This window comes from Balearica regulorum, chromosome 16 (assembly GCF_011004875.1).
Source record: "Balearica regulorum gibbericeps isolate bBalReg1 chromosome 16, bBalReg1.pri, whole genome shotgun sequence".
Lineage (NCBI taxonomy): Eukaryota > Metazoa > Chordata > Aves > Gruiformes > Gruidae > Balearica > Balearica regulorum.
Window position 1 is genome coordinate 9387696 of NC_046199.1, and position 20592 is coordinate 9408287.

Consider the following 20592-nt stretch of genomic DNA (forward strand, 5'->3'; position numbering starts at 1 on the left):
TCCTAGGGACCCAACCACCAGAATGACAATCCAGGTGTAAGACCAATGCTTGCCTTTATCGCATCTGTAACCTGACTTAAACAGATGTTTTAACTCAAGGAAACCTTCACAATTCTTTTGCAACCTTAGTAAGAAATACTTTTTTTCTCTTTAAACTTACGAAATGTTGTTTGTTCTGTTTTTAGAAGAAACTGGCGCAGCAATGCTGAAGACAGACTTGCCAATGCTGGGCGCTGCAGCCTTGGTCAAGTGAGGTAAATGGTGCAGAGGAACAACCCTCCAGGAGGATACAGAGCTCTCAGCTGGTGCTGACTCACGTTTGCCCCTGGACACCAGCGCATCTGCTGACTCACGCTCCTCCTTGGGTTTGGGACCCTTCCAGCTCTTCTCTTTCTGAAGGTAAACGCTGCTTCCATCAACATCACTTAAATAAGTTAAAATAACCTGATTCGATACACTATTGATATTATTCTTCAATGTAGGAAAGATATATTTACGGGAAATAATAATGACACAGTATTCCATATATTTATGAGTTTTAAACCTTTATTCTCCGTTATAAAGTCCTTATCCCACACTCTCATTTTACAATCTTTACAAAGTCATTTCTTTTGCAGCTTAATCTTGCATGACTGATACCAAGTTAAAGAGTTCACACAGTCAGAAACACGAATAAAATCATTTGTTACATTTTGTGTGAAGCGCTGTGAAGATCCGAAGGAATAACTCAATGCTCTCTAGCCAATTCACTACAATTAAAGACAGTTTACAATCCGGGCAAGTTCAGCTGAAGGAGTTTAAAGGCTGGCAACCCAAACAGCATCACCCGTAACTTCCCCTAACCAAACACCTGGAAGACACAGAATGTACCAGAAGTTTGAGAAGAGAACAGATTGCATAATATACTCAAGTTTAAGGTCTGTTCCTTTTAATAGTTATTTTTCTTTAAATATCAGAACACTTCTACATACAAACAAGCTGTGCAGCTTGCTAGAAATAAATGCATTTTAAAGTTACAGTAAAACAAGCCACATCTCGTTCTACATCTACAGTAACCATCTAACAGCATGAGATGCAGCAATAAAATACAGAGAGACGCCCGTAAAATATTTTCTTCCTACCTTCTTCCTCATCTAACTGCATAAAATATGGTTTTGCAAAATTTGGGGATCCAAGTAAACCACGTCTATCCATTTATTAAAACACTTGCTTTGCTAGAGTCTTACAATCCGAGCAATCCATCAGTCCAGAGTGGTTCAGAGTTCACTACAATCACACACATGGAACCAACCCTCAGCCCGAGCAACTGAAATGCTGATGCAGCAGCTCCTGGCCATGCACAGATACACCGACAGGGAACCGAAGGCTGAAAGAATTGTGCTGAAGCAAAGCACGGAACAAAGGAGCAGCACATTCACCCCTAACAAAAGATACCCGTCAGAATTCATTACTGGTCTTAATGCAGAAGCCACAAGGCTCAACATAAGGACACAGAAACCCTTGTATCTTAAATGCCGAGAGCTTCAGCAAAGAATCCTGTAGTATTCTGCCTTCTCCTACATGCAGCACCACTGAAGGGTGGCAAACGCTCGGCACAAAGCACAGCAGCGCAGTGGACACGAATTCTGGTCAAGGGCGTCGCTTATTACTTGGCTGCCCTGAGTTGTTAATGAAGGTGAGAAATGCCAGTTCCAGACGGCCCTGGCCCAGGAGCGCTCACATGCTCCAGGGGCGCCAGATAGGGCTGAGAGGTTTTAGAAAAGCAGCTGCTTTGCTACTTTTAGCAACCAAATTGCCAATCTTCTGCCTCTTCGGAACCAAACCTCGGCCTCTGCCCCGGGCACATTGGGAGGGAAGAGGCTGAGGGACCCTCCAGCTGAAGCACCCAGCGCCTGACGGGGAGGCTCCTCCAGGCCTAGGCCCGGGTCCCGCTTCCCTCCAGGCCCACGGTTCTCTCCCGCCCGCTGCCCTTCAGGCCTCTAGGGCAGCTCACAGGAGACGGCACCAGACCGGCACCAGACCGGCACCAGACTTCCCCCAGCCCCGCTCGCTCCCCGCCACCCAGGCGCGCAAGGAGCCCCGGCCCAGGCCCCGCCGCCACACCGAGCCCACCGGCGAGCCGCAGCCGCCTCCCCGCCCCGTTACCTGGGCAACGCGGCAGCTCTCGCGAGAGCGCCCGGCGGAAGTTACGCACCGTGCGTCGGGGGGTACGTGATACAGCGCGGGGATTCCGAACGGCGCAGCGGGAGGTGAGGGGCTGCTGGCTCTGTGCTGGCGGTCCCGCGGCAACGGCCGCCGGGCTCGGGGGTCTCGGGAGTCTCGGGAGCCTCGGGAGCGTGGGCTGGAGTGGCCGGGGGGGTCCCGGGAGCGCGGGCCGGGCCGGGCCGCAGCGGAGTGGGCGGGAGGTCCTGGGCCACGGGTCGGGCCGGCTCCTCGGCATCGCCGCGGCCGGGCCCGCGGGTGCCCGTGAGTCTGTTGCCTGGGCTGCGGTGCGGGTCCGCTGGTAACGTCCCGTCTCGAAACCTGAGGCGAAACCCGGGTCTTTCGACGTTTTGTCGTGCAAATGAACGCGCCCCGAGTTGCGGTTCGTCGCTCTCCGTGACGCCGGCGGTACAGCCCCCTCCCGGGGTGGGGCAGGGTAAATCGCGGGCCTGCGCTTCCTTGCAGGTACCTGAGGGGAAACATGCCCAAAATAACGGTGAACGGCATCACGGTGGATTTCCCCTTCCAACCCTACGAGTGCCAGGAAGCCTACATGGCCAAGGTGCTCGAGTGTCTGCAGAGGGTGAGTGTCGCCTCTGCCCGGAGGCGTCGGGTTCATTTACTGCCTTTTGTTTCTAAGCCTGACAACCTCTCTAAAAAGAGGTTGTCGCAATTCAAGTTTACTATTTGTTGTCTGTATCCCACCTTTTCCAAATCTTCTCTGACCTTCTTTTACTTGTGTTTTTATTTTACTATGTAGTTATTAAAAAACCCCAAAATGTGCAAATGGCAATTAGTGGAGATGTAGGCGGGATGTTTCTGCCTAACTTGGGAAAAGGAAGAAAAGCTGAGCAAGTTGTCCATGTGTTCGTGCAGTCTGTCCTTAGATATCTGGGGTTTGGTTTTCTATTGTTAGTCCTCGGACTATTAGCGTAGTTCATCATTTTATCTACAATAGGATAATCTTAATGAATGAATGTCAAATAAGAAAATGGTGTTTACAATAGTTATCTTTGTTCTGGAGTTAGTTAACACATCCCTGTGGTTCCTGTTCTTCTGAGAGATCAAACAAGCTTGTTGTGGAAGCTTTGGCTTTCCATGTGGCTTAGCATTCCTCCGTGGCATGGGCAGTGGCTTGGTTCCTGCTTGGTACCTCCTTGTTTTAAAGTAAAAGTGTTGTAAGCCCATTATATATAGAAATTCTCTTCATATACTTGAACATGAATTGTCATGGCAGTGCAAGCTCAGCTGATAGTTTTTCTGCAACTTGTAGTATTTCTATGCACTTAAACGCTTAGTCCTACTGGATGTTACAATGTTGAAGTGCTTGGAAAATTTTCTGCCTGAACTGTGATGTGGGATGTAGTCTTAATTCTAAAGGAAAGTGGCAGTCTGTAATCTAAGAGTCACTTTCTGGGGGTTTTTGCAATAACTTCTAATATTTTCAAGTATTTTATGCTGAAATGTGATGCATTCTAGTTGGTCTAGGTGTGGAGAATTCATCCGCTAAATAAAGGATAATACCTGGCTCTGGGTTTTAGATTGAGCCTCACTAAGTTGATTAGAGGGTCCTAAAAGTTGTACGTTTATAGCAACTTTATGTGAGGTATATGTGTGTTTCTGTTGTACAGTAGAGTTTACCAGGTCATGATTGCTTTTTTGCTGAGGAAATGCAGTACTGCACAAAGACCTGTTCTAGTTGAATCTCCAAATTCCTCATTTTTTTCTTTTTTATTTTATTTCTCTTCAACAAAGAAGGTAAATGGCATTTTGGAGAGCCCTACAGGCACAGGAAAGACCCTCTGCCTGCTGTGTTCCACTCTGGCTTGGCGGGAACACTTTAAAGATACTATCTCAGCCCGAAAAATTGCACAACGTATGAATGGAGTGGAACTCTTTCCTGAGAGACCCATGTCATCCTGGGGCAATGCTGCCACAGATGCTGATATCCCAAGTAAGTACTGCGATTTTTCTGCTCAGTAGGAATGATACAGGAATGTTAATGAACACTTTATTTTCTCTATCTTTTGTAATAAGTATGTAATTATAAAAGTCATGGAGCCATTGTTTAGCAGCTGAAGCACAGTTTCTCCATTTAATAGATTTTAAAGGTGTTTTACATATCTTTATTTTTTCTTAGAAGATTAGGAACTCATTTAGCTTACTTTGTGTGTGTGAATAGTTAGATGACAAAATTTCTTGCTGTCTCTACAAGGCAAACTGTTACCATAGCACCAGCTGGGAAAGGAGGTTAATAATATTTCTAGTTTTTCTTTCCATGCTAATAATGTTTTTTCTGCTTTTTTTTTCTCCTCTATTTGGCAGCTTATTACACTGACGTTCCTAAAATAATTTATGCCTCCAGAACTCACTCACAACTTACACAGGTCATTAACGAATTAAAGAATACAGTCTACAGGTAAATATGATTTAGGATTATGTTCCTATTCAAGGAAAAGGTGGAGAAACCTATCTGGTTTAGGTATTGTTTGAATTTATGTGGATGAATGTATAAAAAACTGACATTCAGTGAAATGTAGTTCTCTTAATGCGCATGTATAGAACCTGGATTTCTTTGTTGTTGGGTTTGGGGGTTTTTTTTTGTACTCCACAGCTTCTCTTAATTACTTTGAGCATAGAATTTCCTGAATTTGGTCTTGTTTTGGTTCTTTACTTCACACATTTACTTCTAAAGTGGCCTTTTTGTCCCCTTTGTTTTTTTTTTCTGGGGCATTTCTTTAAGGCAGTGGGAAGCCATGACAAAGTTGAATTCTTCAGGCTGATGTAAATCTATGAATAACTTGTATTTTTGCCATACCCATGTCTGTCACGGTTTTCAGCTGTTGACGTGCCAGTGTGTTGACTGAGCTCTTTGGACAGGTGGTAATAATTTGTTTATATGTTTCTTGTAAAGATACAGCCTTATCATAAACAAAAAAAGTTTTGTGAATGTTTGTAGTGCATTAGTTCTTGCCATAACCTTACTCTAAAAATCACAGCCAGCTTGCAATAGCTTGTAATAGATGACAGGCCCCAGCTTATTTGGCTGAACTGTCATAACAGAACCCAGATTTTATGGTGGATGATGTAAGCGGCTACTCATTACCTCCTGCTGTAAACTGCTGCTTATTACCACCCACTGCTACCAGGAGTACTGCAGTACCAAAAGTCAAATTACATATATAGCTGTTGCAAACAGACTAGCTTACTCTTTCTGATTCTGAGACTTATTTTGGGCTCATCTATTTCTCCTGAACGTTTCAGTTTCGATTTATGATACCCAACCTCGGCATGTACAGTTATGTTCTTCTTTCTTGCCTGATTTTTAACGTCACTTTTGTGTATCCTTTTTGAACAGGCCGAAGATATGTGTTTTGGGTTCCAGAGAGCAGCTTTGCATCAATCCTGAAGTGAAGCGGCAGGAGAGCAACCACATGCAGGTGAGAATGTGGAGGTGGTTTGTTTTGGTGTTCGGTGTGTAATTCTTCACTCTGGCACTGTTTAACTACTGGAGGCTGTAGGGAAAGGTATTAGTTCTAAATGTGTTTCAAGGAATTTTTATTTTCTTGTTTTGTGAGTGCAAAACTTAATTCTGAGTCTCTGGTAGCATTTTCCATCCAAAGAAGGATGCCATTGTGTAGAACATGAGAGTTAGTAGTTTTCAGTTTGCTTTCTGATCTGTCACTAAGTTTTTCAGGAGCAACAATAATTTAAAAATAGTGTGTCAGTGATTGTTTTGCATGTTTTTTTAACAAGTAATATCAAAGATTACTGTTTTGAAAAATGTTAGTGGCAAAATATAACAAAATTTCCTCTGAGCATCTGAGTGTTCTGTGCTGTGTAAAAGAGAGCCTGACTTTTAAGGTGGACAGCGGGACACATGATTTTAAAACTGAAGAACTGTGATTAGCGTTTATTCATTAGCTGGTGTTACAGAAAACTAATAGCTCTTCACCCCTTGACATGATTTTCAGTGCTTGACAAGCTGTGCTGCCCTTGGCTAAAATATACTATATTTTACAGATCTACATGTGCCGAATGAAAGTAATGGCTCGTGCTTGTCATTTCTATAACAATGTGGAAGGTGAGTTTGCTGTGGAAGTAAAGCCCTATTTTTTGGAGAAGGAGAGATTTACTAGGCAGGTAAAAAAGTTTTGAAGACTTGGCAGAATCTGCCTGTGCACGTGTGTGTGTTTTCTCTGTGTTAACGTTTAATTCTTGAAAGACATTAGGAAGTGGATGAGCATGATGATCAGGGTAACAACAAATCTTTGTGTGATACCTTTACCTAAGCTTGTTTGTAATGTAATTTTTCACAGAGAAGAGTACAGAGAAAGAACTGATTGAATCAATCATGGATATCGAAGACTTGGTTAAAAATGGAAACAAGCACAGGTAAAAGATCCCCTCTGACCTTCCTCCCCCTTATTAGTGAAAATAGTGAAAACTATTTCTCTGCTCATTTTTATTAATGTCTTGGTACGAACTTGACATATGCTAAAGTAGCAGAACAGTGATGAGAGCAAAGTTAAGTGGCTAGATAAGTTGCAGAGACAGCTTCCAACAAAATCATGTGTGCACTAAAGCCTTAACTTCTGTTACTGCGGTTTTTATCATACAGCAATTTATTTGAAACCTTACTTGTGTAAAGACCGAATCGTATCAGGGTCAGAATCACCAATATTTTATTTCTTGCTTGAGCAGAGGCTGCTGATATCTGACATGACAAATGGTATTGGGGTTTTGTTGCAGATTGAAAAGAATTAGGTGACTGATTTGTTAAGATAAAATAGTCTAGTGCAGCATTTATGTCTAGCCTAAAGGGGTGAAGCGATAATGCAGTAATGAATGCCGCTCTTTCTCCTTTAATTTCTTTTTTCTTTATTTTGTTGTGCTGCACAGCTAGGTATTATTTACTATGCTTTTCACTTGGGTTGTGGGAATAGAGCTAACCATCTGCCCTAAAATTAAACATGCCAGTTTCAACGCCTTAAGAAGTTGATTAGAAACCCTTGCGAATATGAAGCATAGTGCATGATTGCACTCTTAATGTTTCTGTAAGTATTACTTCGTAGTTTGTACTACTTTTTTTTTAAACAGAGCTTGTCCGTATTACCTCTCTCGAAGCCTGAAGCAGCAAGCAGATATTATTTTTATGCCTTACAACTATTTACTAGACTCAAAGGTAACTTAAATCTTTGCTTTTAAATGCAATTGTTCTTCTATTTATCTTACATTGGCTTTTAGTGGATAAGCTGTGAAGAACTGATGCATAGCAAGTGAATGCATTGTATGGTATACTTCAAAACTAATCAAAACCCAGTTCAAATTCAGGACTGTAGAGGATGCTCTGTTGTGTTTTTTCTCTGTAAAGTTGTTCTTTCCCACAGTTAAGAAATATTTTCTTTTTTTCTTATTTAAGGTCATGCTATTTTTATAGAATTAGCTTTGCAGAATGCGATGCCCTTGTTTGGTGATATTCACCTCCTGAATACAAATCTTCAGTCACATGCTATGCAGTATTTTTGTGTGTCTTCTGAGACATTTTTTTGTTTCTGCAGCCAGCTATGTGATTTGTAGAATAAGGAGAACTTTTCAGTAGAGGTTGGACATCCCTCTTGGAAATAATTGCTGACTTTGTTAAAAAAGTTGTTGCAATAAGTTGTCCGTATTTCATGGATAGAAAATGAAACCTTTGAAAACTCTGAGGAAACAAATCTGCTGACATCTTTATGCAACTTGAAGTAATTAATGAATTATAGTAAAAGCCAGGTTACATTCCACTGCTACAAAAGGCAAAAAGACTAAATATTTAATAAATTAAAAAAAAAAAATCTCTGACCACCTTAAGCAAAGAAGCACTGTGAATTGAAGTTATGCGATCTGGTACTGTTGGGGCTGTCTTCAAAGCATCCATTTCTTGCAAAGACAACACGAGTATAAATTTGCGAAAACAAGGCAAATCCTCCTGGTTCACACCCTGCTCCTCCCAGATCCCTATCAGTAAAAATAGTGACTGAAATTAATTTTGATGAACTCATGTATCTTGGTGTGATACAACTGTTTTTTGGGGTTTTTTTTTTCTTTATTACGATATCAGTTGTATCCTCCATAAACTTTTACATGATGTGTTTTATCCTCTGCATTTCCAGAGAAGACAATTCCATGGTTTTTATGTTAGGTAGCCATAGCAATGACTGACCCTTTTGTTTGTTTGTGTTAGAAAACAGCCTTCAAAATACATGAAAACCCAAGTCTGTATTATGAGCCAATTTCTCGGTCAATCAAATCTATATTTCACTGTAACCTCTTTGTCCATTCCGTCATTCTCTTCTTCATCTTTTAGAGCCGGAAAGCGCACAACTTAGATCTGAAGGGGACTGTGGTAATTCTTGATGAAGCTCACAATGTGGTAAGTTGTTTCTAGACTGTTGCTGTTTCTCAGACTTCACCCAAAGTGAAAAACTGACCCCTGCCCTATTACAAACAGTCTGTAAAATCTGTGCTCAGCTATTTCAGCTGTTAATGTTTGTTATCATGAATATTTCTTGTTTCTGTAACAGTTAAAGCTTTGTAGTTTAATTAACTGTCCCTTGACATTACAAGGTGGTAGTTTCCTCTGGAAGGTGGATCTCCATGTTTATGAGAGCTCCAAAGAAGAAAATAAGTGAGTTCTCTTCCAGGGTGTAAGAAATCATAAAAGACCCATTTTTGAAGCTCAGCTGCATCAGCTGTCCAAGTGCAGTAAATGGCAAATGTGACTCTTGTAATATTTCCAAGTCTTACAGAGGAAAAAAAAAAGGGGGGGAAAAATGCTGCATTATGACATCTTCCTCTTAGTTGGCTCAAGACTGCTGTCCCTTGCCTAAATAATGAAATGCAAATGAAGATTTGAAATATGTCCCTCCCTCTCTTCTGCCACATGAACAACCTCCCAGTGGGAATTCTGCTAAACAGCTGCAAAATTTATTTTCTGATTGCATGCTTTGCTTTAAGTAAACAGGCCACTGGAGGGTGGGCTATGTTTGGCTAGAGATACTTGCAGAGTTGTGTCCAGTATCTGCTTCTTTCATCGGAACATCTTTTTTTCTATTGAAAAATGGGTGGAAATCCAGTCTTAGTTGTTTGGATTTTGGTTTGGTGGTTTTTTCCCTCTTTGAAGTGTTTTAAAAACATGAATTGATGCCTGCATGCAGAAATTACGCACAACAGCTATTCTAGAACTACTCATTTTGCAATAGTTGTCCCATAGTACTGTCTGTTCCAGGTTAATATGTGGAAACTTAGTAAGTACTCTGAAATAGAATTGACTTCTTTCTGATTAGACGCATGCAGCTAGTTCAGCATTTTTTTTCTTTGTAACTTATTTCTTCATATCTATTGCAGTCAAATTTTTGGTGGGTTATTCCTTACTATTTCTCTTCATTCCTCAGGGAAGATGATTCTTTTCGTGAATGAAAAATTTGTGACAAAACAGTATGTGACTTATTTTTCAAGGTCATAGTTTTGTCAAACTTATCAGTTTGGTGAGTGTTCAAACCATTGCTTTTTTCTTTTTTTTTTTTAATAGAAAGTTAGTATGTTTTCTTCCTTCTCTATAATAATATTTGTTCTGGCATACATTTTGGCCCAAATTTTGCATATGAACAATATGCATTTTATGGGGGTTTTTTAAATTTTGTTTTGGGTTTTTGTGTTGGTTTTTATGCCTCCCCCTCCTCTCTTTTTCTCCATACTCCCATCTCTGAATGCAAGATTATGAGGGGCAAGAACCACGTCCTCATATGGGCGAATACAGGGATAGGAGTCTTTCCTAAGAGTGTGAAAGGGACCAGGAAGTATCTCTTTTGAAGGACAAACTGATTCTCTAGCTACAAAACTTGCTACTGGGACAATTTGTCATCAGACAGCAGGCTATTTGGCAACTGAGTGGGAGAAACAAAAGGATGTAAAGAAAAATCTATTAGCAGCAATCTAAGAACACAGAGGAGATAACACCTATTAAAAACAAAAGGGATCTTAATGATGATGGTGATTTGCTACTAGGTGGGAAGGGTAGAATGTTGATAATGTGAAAGAGGCAGAAGTTTTCAGCAAGTATCTGTTCTATGTTTCACAAAAAGGGATGCCTAGTAACAGTCAAAGTCTTCAGGTGTTTATAAAATGTCCTCTGGCCTGAGCTGGAGATCACAAATGAAATCAAGCCTGGTCATCTGGACAGTAGCATCTATGAAGTTGCCTGAGGAAATAGCACACGGTGCAGTCCAAATAATGCTTCCATTCCTTGTTATTTTAGGAGAAGTTGTGTGAGGAGTCATCTTCTTTTGACTTGACGCCCTACGATTTGGCTTCAGCAATGGATGCTATAAATGTTGTACTGGAAGAACAAGCCAAAGTAGTTCAACAGAATGAAATAAATGCTGAATTCAATATGGAGTTGGCAAATTCAGGTGTGTTGACAACCACAAACCACTGTTCCACTGGGATTATAGGGTGCCACTACCAAGAACTGGAAAGTAACTTTTCATAATGGAAAATTTACTCTTATTAAAAGATACATTATTGTTAACTAGTAATCACTGCCAGACAAACATGAAAAGATTTGCCCAAACCAATGTGACATGAGGAGTCATGAAAGGAAAGAGTCAGTGGAATACAGAAAATATCTTTCCATACACACAGTTCTAGCCTTCGTATCCATAACTTCTGAAAAGACATAAAGGAATGGAGTGAAACAGTCATGAAATATCGTCTCTGAAATCTTTCCTTTCTTCAACAGGACTGAACATGGAACTTGAAGATATAGCAAAGATAAAGAGTAAGGTTATTTTTTGTGTGTTGAAAATTGTTGTTGAAACAGTTTCAGAAGGTCAACAACTACAAATCCATTTCTTGTAGCATTTCTGTAGACATTGCACATAACTGAGAAATTCATGAAAGTTGTTGTCTCTTTTCAGAGAATTTTGTGGAATGTTTTGCTACATTCCACAATGGTGAGAGATTTTGCAAATGAATGTGTCACTTCATTTTTTGCTAGAAGTTCCCTTGTTTTCTAATCTTGTCAGTGTACTGGAAATATATTAGTTGCATCATTCTGTTGTAAGAATGTGATCCTGCATGAAGTTAATAGCATGAGTTTGAGGTGTCTCGTGTTTACAAAGCATTTCCAAGAACAACTTTCCCCCTGTGTATAGAAGAGGTTAACATTTAGCTGACAACTGTATTTTCTAAGAACATCACAGGCTTCATCTAAGGATTGAGGGCATAGAAGTTCTTGAAGTTAAATATGAATGTTTAGAGATGATATCTAGGAAAGTTTTTGATCCTTTTGGCTTCTTTATAGAATCAAGAAAACAGCTAGGTTGCTGTCTTTGGTAACAGCCTTTGTAATAAATTACACTTAGAAAAGAGGCTTAGATATGCCTCAGGAATGAGTTTCTGCGAACCCTGACTTCTTTCCCCTCTTGGTTCTCCTAAAGAAATTCTTCTTCAGCTAGAAAGTGCCATTGATGCAGTGGAGCTGCCACTGAATGATACTGGAGTCACCAAAGAGGGAAGGTAAATTTCTTCTCATTGATAATGTTTACATGTTAAAAATACAGCAAATTCTAGACCCTGGTCCTGGCTGTTAGGATCATTACTACTATTCTAGTTTCTGGGTCTAGTATTTGCTCAAGGTTTTGGGATTCCTTAAATTCCTTTTCAGTAGTAATCATTATTTCTGGTGGAGTTCCCTTTCAAAGTGTTTCAAGAGTGGAAAATCCTATGCTGTGGGTGTGCCTGTCAGATACTCTGACCTGAAAGAAACTCCTCACTGTGCTGCTTTCAGTTTTGCATCATGATTTAAACAGGGGTACTAGTGCTGCAGTGATTTGGTTTGAGGTACCTCAGAGCTCTGTAAGTCTATTTCTAAACTAATGCATATTGTACGTTGTAAAAAAAAAAAAAAAAATCATGGAAATTGCATGTAAATCTGTTTCTAAATTAATACGGATGGTATAGTGTAGAGAAATCATGGAAAATGTGCAGGATGTGGTCAGTATGCTTTCTGTCGTGTCAATATTGTCTGCTGTCTTTATAACCAAATACTTTTATTCCTGTAAATTTTTTTTCTCATGGAGACAGCACGTTTTGCTCCTAGATGGTGAAATTGTTGTTGTTATAAAAGAGTAACAGTAATTGTGTCCATGTGATTATTTACAGCATTCACCCATTTGTGCTTTTTCTTTGAAAATTGCAGCTACATCTTTGATCTGTTTGCAGAGGCCCAAATAACATTCCAGACCAAATCCTCACTCTTGGAGTCATTAGAGCAGATTTTACAGTTTCTTTCAGGCCGTAAGTGTAAATTTATGAATTGTTTCACTCAGACTTTTCTCTGTAATGTAAGTAATTGGAAGTTTGCATTGTTTAGGGAGAGGAGGAGGAAGGCTTCTCTGTTTTGATTTAAATTCTAGAACTGTCAAGCTAAAATCTGACCCTGAGGACCTCTAGGTTTTTTATTAAGACTTGCTGTGAGGTCCTCCCCTGGAAAGCATGTTTTACGTCTGTTCCTGCAACAGAACTAGTTTTAAGAACAACTTTGTGTCAAAACGTAAATGTACCAACATGTGTACATACATGCGCATACATAGAGGATTTTTGCCCACAAAACTTTTTTTCTCCAAAACTAGAAGAATTGTGGGGTGGAGCTTGTTGACATTTTGTAATGTCTTGAGTTCTTCCCTGATCATAGAGTTAAGCAACAGGAATGCTGGGAATCACATAATGTATGGGGTTTTTTTCTTGATTTAGCAAGCTTCTGTCTTACTGTCTATCAGCATCTTGTTCTTAATTTGCCCTTCAGCAAAGAAAAATCTCCAGCTTCTACGTGTGTTAAGAAAATGGTGTTTACATCATATAATTCACATAATTCTTACTAGCAGACTCTTCAGTAAAAACATTGAGGAGCGCAAGGCCCGCTCCATGGAGACTAGAATATAGACTGTCAGTTCTGCAAGTGCATCCTTTGAGAGCACATCTGTCCTCTCTTTTTTTTTTTTTTCCCCAGCATCTTTCTCCTTTTAGGCCATTTGCACTCTGTCTTAACAGGTGCATCTGTTCGTTGTTTCCATGGTTAAATTCTCATCATCAATGTATGTTATATGTTCTTTTAACTGCTCCTCTGTAGTCACTGTTTTAAGCATACTGGAAGCTTGGAGGTGAATGTAAAGGGCTATTTATAGCTATAGCAAAGGTTAGTTTTATCTCTCTCTGCGTAACAGGGGAGTCAGTTTTCTATTCTTTTTTTCATGAGACTAATAGTAGTTGTGCAAGCTTTTGAAAGAGTAACCAAACAGTTTAAACGTTCTTATCTTTGTTTTAATTATCTCCTTTCCAATTCTTAATGTAGTGGAGCCTTAAGAAGTTTAAGTATCTGTTTCACATGACAGCCTCCCAATGTGTCAGAGACATGAAACTTCTTTTGGAATGCCAGTTTTACATTTCTCCTTGCATCTTGAATAATGATCAAAAACTTGAAATAACTTAATTTTGTTTCAGATAACATTTTCAAGTTACTGTATTCAGTGTTGTGCTGTTGAGATAAGATATATCTATATATTTGTGTTGTAAAACTAATCATGTGTTACTCTCTCTAGGTACTGGGATATTTGTCAATACATCTGGATTGCATAAGCTTTCAGATATTATCCAGGTAAATAATTAACGCTGCTTCTCTATATGTCTGAAGGATAGAAGAGTTGGTTTAGAAAATGTTGAAAGACATTGGATCCATTCTGTTCTTGATTGTATGTACAGTTATGCAGTGGTGGAAGTCTACGGGGTTTTGAGGAGAAAGCTGCTGCCTAATGGGATGGTCTACTTTGATTTTTACCCAGGTTGTTCTTTCATAGTTTTGATGTCCTTTTTTGGAGATGCTCGATTTAAATTTGTCTGATTTTAGCCTCTACCAGGTGGAGCTGGGTTACTGAGCTGTTTGCTTTCTAGCAGCAATGTTTGGGAATATGAGACCTCATGAAGTAACAGGACAGGCTAAGGAAAAAAAGCAAGCAAAAGATTAATTTAACTATATTTTTAAAAATGTAATTATTAATTTAAAGGATCTGTAAAATAAAAATCTTCTTAGTGCCACAGGAACTGAGTGTAATGCTTGTGGTTATCCGTATGGTGCTGTCAGTCCTCTCTCTGTTGTGTACTTATAAAACATTCGTTTAAAAAACCTGGGCCCCATAAAATTAGAAGGTGCAGTGGGCCTGTGGCCTGAAATTCAATTTCTAGCTTCCCTCTCAAGTTGACCAAAGCTTTAATATTCTTGAGTGATACTCATAAAGAGGGTAATGTTTAGAGAGCTTAAAGTTCAAACAAAATAGCATCTTAGACATAGTGTTACATATTGGAAAATCTGCTGACGCTTGAGATTAAGTTCACTATATTCCCAGAACTTGGTGATTTACTGAGTTAATGGATGTCAGGTTGAATTAGACCTTTTCCTGACAGTGAAATAAGACCTTTATTTCCCAAATACTTACAGGGGTTTTTTTGGATCAAAAAGATCTCCTTCTCCTCATCTTTAGTAGGTGGGTGATAATAACGATGACATTTTAATGTGCATTAATAATTGCTTTTCTGATTGATTTTTTTTTTTTTTTTTTTTGGTACTAAAAATGATAATTCAGGCACTGATGCAAGAAATTCCTTGACGTGAAAGACTGTTGTGACTGGCAACGTTCAGTCTCCTTGTAGTTCTCTGGTTTTGTTCTTCTCACTGGTAGCCTACCTAATAGATTAGCTGCCAGACTTTTTCAGAAACCCTTGACATCATGCATCTTTCTTCTGGAAAATATGCTGCTTACAAGTGTAATCTATGTTTATAGGAAGAACAGGAGCGTCAAAAATGTGATAAAATAATGGAAACACAGGCAGGAAGAGAGTAAAATCTATATAAGAACAAAAATTAGGAAGAATACAGCAATTGCTTTACCTAATCAGAAAAATTAATTACTTCCGTGTCCAGCTCTGCATTTGGCAGCAGCAAATGAAGTCTTTTTTTCCTTCCTCAATGTTCTTGCTTATTTCCAGAATGCTTGTTAGAAGATTTGTAATGAAATTCTTTTCTGTCTGGGTGCGGTACCAACTACGTACTTCAATTTTCCCTTTTTGCTGAAGGATTTATAACATTCCCACTTACATTTCCCTTTAACTGAGATTATTAGGTTTTAGTGTCCCTTTTAAGTAAACTAGCAGGGATTAAATCATCTAGATTTGAATTTAGCCGTGTTCGCTAGAAGTCCTATCCTGAGTCTTGGATTTTATTTATTTTGAATGACACTGCTTGGGTCTATTTTGTCATACGTACTAAAATCTACTGACAACATTCAGGCTGTATTCCTGCTGATTGCTAGAAAATCTTACAAAGAGGAAGTGTGAATTGCTCAGTGTCATTGCTTTTCACCTAAGAATGTACTTGCTATCTTAGCTTAACTGTGAATTCTCTTCTTCTAGAATTGGAATTTAATAGAAAAGGATAATCTATATAACTTAAATTTTTCCTAAAAAACATTATTAGATACTTGCCAGCTCAACAGCTGCTCAAGATTAACACAGTAATTCCTATAGATGATTTATTTTTCTTACTTAAGGAAGCACAGAAAGTCTTATTTGTCTAGCGATAGTGTAGGAAGTCATGTTGCACTAGTTATGCTAGTGGAGAGCAGCATCCATTCCAAAAGGACACCACAGAACACCCCATGTAAAACTAAAAATGAAGAAATGTGTTCAAACTTTGCAGACCTGCATGATAAAGACAAGTTACCTAGCTGTATTTTGACCGGTCCTGGTAGGTTTGAAATACTGATCTGATTGAATGTATGGATGTTTGTGAGGGTGTATTCACAGTGGCATACACAGTATTTCATTTTTATAGCAGCAGTTCAACAAACCCTATATGCATGTTCTGATACTGTAGTAGCAATTTGTGTATGCTGATACCAAAATGATTTGTACTGAAAGGTGTGTGTCACTGTTCTTCTGTGGGGAAGGTGAGCTACGCTTCATTTAAATTATTTTCCCACGGTTTCAAAGCTGAAAGATAAGAGATAAGAAGAAGCTCTGAAAGCTGAGTAAGATTCCTTTGCTGTTGCTGCTGAGGACATGCACATGGACAGTTATTGGAAATCATCTGCCACATGATAGTTTGTTATCTTGAGACATTTTTAAGTGGGACTAGGTCACAGTTAGAGTCTTTGTTGGTTAAACACAGTGCTTTCTTGTTACAGAACCTTGTCTTCAAGACTTAATTTATAACCAGCTTGCTTTTATTAATAATAAATCTTTTCCTTCCTTTTAGAAGAACATTTATTATTTTTTTTTATACCCTCTTTGGCTATTTTTCAGAAGTTAATATTTCCAGGAATTGTATTTTTTTTTTTTTTTTTCTTTTCCTGACTGGTGGAGAACATCTTTCTTGTTGCAACTAGCTGATATTCTTATGAGCTTGGATAATTCCTTTTAAGTGTCTGAAGAAATTTTGTTTAGAAAAATTAACAGAAGTTATAAATATTTGAGCACTACAGCTGTTTTTACTGAAGTTGCACTGGAATGCCATATGTTTGCAAGAGCATCATCCTTAGTCAGAAGAGATCACATACAGGAAAGGGGAAGAGTTGATAGAAGCATTTCACTTAATATATGAACAACTAGGTATGATTACAGTGTGATTATTTTTCTGAGCAGAGTATTATTAGTGTAAGGTATCATGGCTGAAATTTTAAACTAAGGGAATCCAAAAAGTTCTTTTACACTCAGTTGTGACTCTCTGATCTCATGAACATGTAGTGTCTTTATGTTTGTCCACAGCCAGAAGTCATGAAAGTGTGACAAGTAATACTATCATTAATATAGTTTGGATATATTTAGATACTGGTTTGCATTTTTTTTTTGATCAATGAGAAAGCAGGTTAGCAGGAATTGCATGTAAAAATGTATTTATTCAAGATTCTCTGTCTTTATTGAATAAACAGGAGCAAGAAGATATATTTAAGGTTATCACAACAGTAACTTTTATGGAGATACTTCTCAGTGCAAAGATACGTTAGGGATTTTGCTGGAAACAGTTGTTAAATCTTTCCATTTGTTTACATCTATTTTCCAGACAGTTTTCAACATCGATTCTCCAGAAGGCGCAACAGTCTTCATGCCACATCAGTCGATATCTAAATATTATAAGGTATGAGATGATTTGTGTTCTACACTTTTCCTTGCTGACATTTAATGTCTGTGTACCTAAGAGTCAGAAGGATGTGGATAGTATAGCGAATGATGATGTTGATTACAGGGATGATATGTAAATTCTTCCAGAAAAAAACCCAAAACAACACCAAAGGAGCTATGGTTAGTTTAGGTTCCAAGGAAAAAGGGGAGCTTCACGGTAATTTTTAAAGAAATCTTAAAATGAAGTGAGGAAGGTGCCGCAAATGTGGATTACTGAAAACTTTGATATTGCATTTTATTCATGAATCAATGTGTTCTTCCAATAATCTGTTCTCTGGACTTTAGTTTAGCCTATTACCAAGCAAGTACAATACAGCCACTGATCCTCCCTGCCCTGCCAAAGTCCTTGTAATTTATTTAGAGTTTGGGACTTATGGGCTGTGGTGCTATAATGAATTTTAGGAACAGATCTTTTTTTTTTTTTTAGATAAAAGGTAACTTTCATAGTAAGTTGGAGACTTGATACTGGTTTTGTTGCCAGATGGAGCAAGTATTTCTAATGCGCTAATATTTTTTTTTTATAGTCTGCGTGTTTTATTCTGGTGGAATAAAATAATAATATTAATAATTTAATAATTGGGTTCTTTGTCTCTGCTCAGGGCAGCCCATGAAAAGCTGCTACTATAAATTGGCTCAAAATGGCTGGTTAAATGGTGATATACTATTTTGTTCCTTGTTAAATATGTTATGAAAGACTTGAAATAAAATAGGAAAGACAGGAAATAATATGACCTTACTAACACTATAAAAGTGACACCAATTATGTTAACTACCCTTAATATGGGCTAGCTTTTTTGAGAGATGAAGTGCAAGTTCATTTTTGCAGCTGTCTCTAGAAGTGTTGCTGCTGTTTTCCTTCAGGTACATATTCATTGGGATAACAGTAATCAGAAGAAGAAACAAAGGACAGATCTCTGGAATTCATCGTCTGCAAAAAACCAAGGTACAGGACTTGGTCTTGGGGAGGCTTGTACAAAAGTTGGATTGAAAACTACTCAACTGTTCCTTCCCGATTCAAATAAGAGACAACAGTTGAAGACATCTCAGTCTGCATTACTTCACATTTGTGAACAGAGACTCCTCTGGCAAATTTTGGAACACCATCGTAGGATTTTGAGTGAAACACCACCTATGTTACCTTAAATGTTAAAAATTAATTTGAGAAATAAAGTGCTGAACAGAATAACTCAATGAGGGCACACTCCAGATCTCTGTATATGCAAAAATAGTTTTTAAACCCAAATGGTGTAGTAGTGTTCCTCACAGAGCTGGAAAGTCTTAAGGGCCTGATTAATATGCCTTGGTCCAAGTTAAAACCATCAGTAGATGTGAGATTGGGAAAGAGGAGTTATAATTGGTTGGCTCATTCTGAAACTCTATAGTGAAGGTTCATGTGATGTGCCAGAGAAATAACACTTGAGAATGTGAATTCTTAGCCAGAAAATGCCATGTCAGGTAACAGCCTCGGGGCACCACTACACTCTTTGAGACGGGACCTTTTTTTGAGTAACTTCCTAACTTCTTCAGGGCACGTTGTCATTTCTTGATAGTTTCAGCCTTGACTATACTTTTCAGTCCTTCTTGTTCAACTGAAATTTCTCCCTCTCCTTGTCTCTTTCCTCCCACCTATTTTGTTCCTTATGTTCTGCAGAACTTGGTACCTGGAACTAGCTCAATATAACCATGCTTCAAAACAACATAGAGGAAAAGAAACTTGACTTCTGAATCAAAGGTTTATCCTAAGGCTGCTGTAAAGCAGCACTGAGCTTGGCTTTATTGGACTTCAACTTTAATTCTTTCTGATTTTCCCCCCCAAATAAATACAGTTAGGTGGAAAATAAAACATTTTCTGATTAGAGGAGACAGATGCAGATCCCTTTACCTAAGCCTTCTTAATAGAATACTCTCCAAAGATCTTTGTAAATACCTTGCCTTATAACCATCTACTTAATTACTCAATTAAATGCTCTTGAGAATGTAAATATTTGTTTCTTGGAAGTCCTTTTCTTAAGAACAAAAGTAACATTTTTCAAAGAATAAGTTTCCACAAATTTAGTGGTTTTGCACATAATATCCCCTTAAGTATTTCCACAAAGTAAGTTCTGTTTCTGAACAGCAGCATGTGCTGTTTGGTAATCTGCTTTTCCTGAGATATTGCTCAATTGAAGTTTGAAGTTACAGGAATAATTCTAAGTAGATTTTGCTAAATGTGTGCAGGAAAAGGCTAATAAAAACACTTTAGGTTTATTACATAATTTCAAGGATTTATACACAAAGCAGACACAGAATTCTGTGATTTAGTAGACACGTACTGATATATCTGCTTTTCAAATAAAAACAGTATTTGCAAGTACCTATGCAACAGACTAGCAATTTGTCGAGACTTGCTCTATGTAGAAATATAGCAGAGGCCAGACAAGACTGATCAAGTCTCTAGTTTCCTCTAGTGGTATAGCAGATTATATAGAAATAACGCAAACCTTTCAAGAATAGCTGTTTTCAAAGGATTTTGTGGAAATTATTCACTCAAGCATAAGTCTCTACAAACTGTGATTGGTGAGGACAAGTGGCACAGCTTGTGACAGCTGGTGAGATTACTAGCTATCTGTCCTGTGCCCAGATGCCACTTGTGAATGCGGTATTGAACTGATAGTTTCACATTAAGATAAAACACTCTTATTTCTGGTTTGCTCTAAATCACCACGTTGTAAACAATTAGCGAACAATTTCTCTGTGGATTAGCTGTCCTTGGACGAGGAATGGAAAAAGCTGTTGCAGAGGTCTACCTTCCAACAGTTCCTGCTTGTGAATGGGACCTTTAAAATAGGATTAATATTGTTAACCTTAAAGACATAATTGCAGAACAGCAGGCTGAAAATGTACTGCAATTCTCCAAGAACTGAGCAACTGGTACCTGGCAGTTATCCTGCAGGGTTACAGAGAAATATATTTCAAACGGAGCACTGGCGAGGCAGATGTGAGTGGTTGGTGTTCTCTTCTAGGCCATCCTGTATCAGCACAGGTTGCTTTTATGCTGGAATTTCGTAGGCTCCTGCTATAAGTGACTTTGCTCTTGTCTGCAGATACCTAGTGGCTTGTCCGTGTACAGATCCTAACTAT

At 38.7% G+C, this 20592-nt stretch overlaps 1 protein-coding gene across 4 annotated transcripts in view; it reads left to right on the plus strand.

The window, feature by feature from the left end:
* Window positions 1-2229: 2229 nt before the first annotated feature.
* RTEL1 (regulator of telomere elongation helicase 1) overlaps window positions 2230-20592 on the plus strand; it is a 49724-nt gene continuing 31361 nt past the window's right edge. For 2 of the 4 annotated variants that reach the window (XR_012838043.1, XM_010310797.2), the window contains exons 1-15: window positions 2372-2785; window positions 3958-4156; window positions 4528-4621; window positions 5561-5642; window positions 6226-6286; window positions 6522-6597; window positions 7303-7387; window positions 8549-8614; window positions 10499-10652; window positions 10982-11020; window positions 11682-11760; window positions 12443-12540; window positions 13842-13897; window positions 17354-17428; window positions 18334-18415. Coding sequence is in view for 3 of the 4 variants with exons in the window: in XM_010310797.2 (XP_010309099.2) it covers window positions 2684-2785; window positions 3958-4156; window positions 4528-4621; window positions 5561-5642; window positions 6226-6286; window positions 6522-6597; window positions 7303-7387; window positions 8549-8614; window positions 10499-10652; window positions 10982-11020; window positions 11682-11760; window positions 12443-12540; window positions 13842-13897; window positions 17354-17428; window positions 18334-18415 (1348 nt within the window). In the remaining variant the exon portion in view is untranslated. Of the gene's footprint in view, window positions 2250-2371; window positions 2786-3957; window positions 4157-4527; window positions 4622-5560; window positions 5643-6225; window positions 6287-6521; window positions 6598-7302; window positions 7388-8548; window positions 8615-10498; window positions 10653-10981; window positions 11021-11681; window positions 11761-12442; window positions 12541-13841; window positions 13898-17353; window positions 17429-18333; window positions 18416-20592 lie in introns of those variants that run through there. The other 2 variants (XM_075768761.1, XM_075768762.1) reach the window with 2 other exon arrangements.